Raw genomic sequence first — 4303 nt, 5'->3', positions numbered from 1 at the left:
TTGAAGAGATTCCAGAATTAAACGGAAGACTTTATATTGCCTGTAAGTTTGTGTAAACTTTTGGTTTATAAATCATTGATTGTAATAACTATTTGTAATAACTGTTATTGTAAATTGTATTGTTATGTGTATATTAAAACGTATTTATGTTAAAAAAGAAAATTGTGTATCAATCTTGTTGACAGATATCATAAACTGACTATATATCGGCTTTTACTTAACTAATAAATCTAAAGTACAATTTAACTACTAAATTTAAAGTATCATTTAGCTCGGTTTCAGACCATTTGAAATTCTAATATGTAACACTGTCTATAGTGATAATAATACATATCTACAAGCAATTATTTATATATTTTTGCAAAAATAAAAGCTGAAACTAAAGAGCCACTTTTTTTCAGGACTTAAGAAGTAAGACGAAAACACTCATGTGAACGTAAACACGATGTAAGAGATTTACATAAATACAGAGAATATGCATGTGCTGACTATAACAAGATATAAAGATAGAACTTATATAAAAATGTACATGAAAATACGAGGGTTGTCCAAAACTTCGCGCCTCGACCTAAAAAAACTGGAATGAACGATTTTTTTTCTGATAAATGTTAAGTTTAAATATTTTTATGAGTAAGCAACAGGTAACCTATAACTTTACCAGCTTATTTTGCGTTGTGTGGATTTTCGAGGGAAAGAAGTTAGCAGTGTTAAACGTCATGGAGAAGAAGGAACTTCGTGACTGGATCAAATATTTTGATAAAAAGAAAATGATACCACAAGAACACCAAGACATGGAAGCAACATTAGGAGATGGGGGTGTTCCAGCATATTTAACAGTGAAAACGTAGTGTGCTAAGTTTAAGCACAGTAGACACATCAGGTCAGGTCAGTCCTCAACATTGTTCAAAATATAAATTGCAAATAAAGTTCGTGATTTGGTTATATATGATAGAAGAATTTACATTAGGATGTTAGCAGAGGAAGTGGGAATTTGTAAAAGTATATTAGCAAGCATTTTGAATGACAGTTTGGGCATGAGTAAGGTTAGTACCAGATGGGTTCCAAACATATTGTCACCAGAGTAGAGATTGATCCGAGTTATGGAAAGCCAATGCCTACTCCAAATGTTTCGGTGAAACCCTGATGATTTTATCAATAGAGTTGTAACTATGAATGAAACGTGGGTTCACTACATGAATTCAGAGTGGATTCAAGTTTGTAGTGGAAATACCCAATTTCATCCACCCCCTCTACTGGTAAGATCATAGCATCAATTTTTTCGGATGCCAAGGGCGTTTTACTAGTTGATTATTTGAAAAGGGATCAAACCGTTACAGGAGATTACTTTACATTCTTAATCAACAATTGGCATAAGAAAATAGAAGAGGATTGCTCAAAAAGATGTACTGTTCCATCAGGACAATGTTGTCTTCTATCAGGACAATGTTGTCTTCTGTCTGGACAATGTGCTGTTCCATCAGGACAATGTTGTCTTCTACCTGGACAATGTGCTGTTCCATTAGGGCAATGTTGTCTTCTATCAGGACAATGTTGTCTTCTGTCTGGACAATGTGCTGTTCCATCAGGACAATGTGCTTTTCCATCAGGATAATGTTGTCTTTAATCAGGACAATGTTTTCGCTTCCATCAGGATAATGTTGTCTTCAGTCAAGTTAGGACAATTAGCATAAGCAATCAAAGAAAATAGAAAAGGATTGCTCAAACTTTTCCATCAGGACAATGTGCTATTACATCAGGATAATGTTTTCTCTTCCATTAGAAGAATGTTGTCTTCCATCAGGACAATGATTCAGCTCACAAATCGCGTGTTGATTTGAACGCTATCGTGATGTTGGCTTTGAATTACTCAATCACCCCCTTACTCACCGGATTTAACTACAAGTGAGTTTTTGCCACTTCCCTAGCCTTAAAACCCTTCCGAAAGGTCGAAGACTTCAGAGTGATGATGATCTCGTACATACCATCCAGTCACGGATGGAGGACCAAAAAGAAGAAGAAGAATTCTGTCAGAAAGGCATAAAGGCCCAGGTGATGATGACAAAACCTTGTACATTTGCTGTTATGTTAAACTTATATTAAAGAGTTTCTTCATTACCCATTCAAGCCGTCTCCAAGCATTGTCAATTGGAGATTATGTTGAAAAATAAATCATAGTTGAACCAGCGTCTCTTTTCTTTATAGGTCGGGTCACGAACTATACCCTTCACACAACAATGAAATAAAATGATGGATTCTTTCTTTTCTTCACTGAAATTACACAGTTTAATGAGGAGAATAAAAATCCATAATTAAAGATATATAATTATTAACAACTATATATACAAAGAAATCCAAGAGTTAACTTCTTAAACAAACGAAGTTGAAATAAACATCAACTGCCTAGTTCAACGTGACACTTGTGATGAAAGTCTTAGAGGACTGATCTACAAAAGTAGCACAGATGGACTTCCGTCTAAACTGAAAACGAAGGACGGAGAACACGTTAAACTAGGCAGTTTCTGCCCGTATTACTTTAGTTTGTTCATTATGAAGACTCTACCTAAATCATCTATAAAATATTTAATGTGTTACCTTCTTTTAACGTTTTCACAATGACGTGATCTGATGACGGCCCTGTTCCAACGCTATTAAAAGCCTGTATTTTAACAGTATACCGGGTAAATCTACGGAGGCCCGTAAGGACACATTCTCCTTTAAAATCGTCCCCTGTCTCCAAAGTCTTGTACACAAACTGCTCTAAAGAATCGGTTATTTTGTAACCGACATAATATCCCTTGATCATTCCGTGCCATTGTCGCTTCTTCGGAGGCTACAAGCAATATGGATTTAAAGATGAAATTTTATTCTATACAAAGTAATATCGCCACCTTCAGTTTAATACCACTACTAATTTCTCACACGAACTGTGTCAACCTTTTAATAGAACATGAAATAATCATATTTCCAATAATATTTCTAAGATCCTGTTCTTATAGTGATTTCTTTCGGTAATATGTTATCTCAAATTTGATGAACATCAGTAGTATACAAACCTAAAAATATATCGCACAGTTTGTAGTAGTCATAGACGGTACACAAAACAACAACAACAACAAAAAAAAAAACAACAACAACAAACAAATTAATCGATTTGCGATACTTCATTACTTCAAAGGCTTGGTTTGGTCTCATATTTCATTGGTGGTAGTGTCTAGGGTCACTGATGAGGAGTGGAATTCTCCGAAACTAGTCTGGCTCACAGACCTCCCCCCCCAGGAAAGAATAGACCATTCCAAGCTTTTACTTATTGTTAAACAAATGTTTAAACAACTCTATTTATTCAATTATGTACAAGCTGCCCAGTGTTTGCTAACAATACGAAAAATTAAATCAAATACCTATAAAATGATAGGTTTCCCTTTTTGTGAGTGTAAAACACTTAAACATACAAGTTCGATTTTTGATACCTCACTATGAAGGCTTGGTTTGGTGTAATATATTAGAAATGTAATTCTCCAAAACTGGTCTGGCTCACAGACACACACCCAAATGAAAAAAATAGACCATTCCAAGATTTTACTTGTTGTTAAACAAATGTTTAAACGACTTTATTTGTTCAATAAACAAATTAATTTTATTGACATCCAATCACTTTATATGTTTAATATTATATTCTTAATTGATTATTGCTATAATTATTACTTAGAATTGTAATTATTTATTTAATTGTACTTGGTTTCTTGATACGTAAATAATTATATTACTTGAAAAAATCAGATTCAATTAAAAAGTTAAACTTTTAATCCAGTACTAATTAACTGACAGCCTCTTCTCACAGACGCCCGAGGCAAAGGCGGGATTTCGAGTAAAATAACTCGAACGTAAACATTGTAAACATCAAATGTAATAATACGTCTACTACGGAACTAACGCTTCAGACGTTACAGTACCTAGACAATCATGTCCTAAACTGCTACTTCTGCGCATGCGTAAACCAAAAACTAAATAATCTCACGTGTCTATGAACTGTCTTGGGTTTCATATTAAATATTATAAAATTAACCCAATTTTAGCTTAATTAAATGATTATGTATATATTTTTACATAAATATAAACATTAACAAACCACATAAAGACTAAAGTGTTCAAATTCTATATGATGTATTGCATCGCTTGAGCGTAATAACTGATGAAATGAAGAATTATAGTAAATACTGGAAATATTTTAAATATATATATATAAATTATATGTATATACACACACAAACATAGCGCGTTTTTTGTTTGCTACAAGCGTTAATCA

General features: G+C 33.4%; 1 protein-coding gene across 1 annotated transcript in view; it reads right to left on the bottom strand.

Annotated features, from left to right (window-relative positions):
- LOC106467884 (Down syndrome cell adhesion molecule-like protein Dscam2) overlaps nt 1-4303 on the bottom strand; it is a 110180-nt gene that overhangs the window by 21076 nt on the left and 84801 nt on the right. Inside the window, exon 18 of the mRNA XM_022396096.1 lies at nt 2593-2830. Coding sequence (XP_022251804.1) covers nt 2593-2830 — 238 coding nt within the window. The remainder of the gene's footprint in view (nt 1-2592; nt 2831-4303) is intronic.

The sequence above is a fragment of the Limulus polyphemus genome, unplaced genomic scaffold, assembly GCF_000517525.1.
Source record: "Limulus polyphemus unplaced genomic scaffold, Limulus_polyphemus-2.1.2 Scaffold2778, whole genome shotgun sequence".
In the NCBI taxonomy this organism is placed as follows: domain Eukaryota; kingdom Metazoa; phylum Arthropoda; class Merostomata; order Xiphosura; family Limulidae; genus Limulus; species Limulus polyphemus.
Note: the sequence above shows the minus strand (reverse complement) of the source record. Positions and strands in the feature narration are given on the sequence as shown.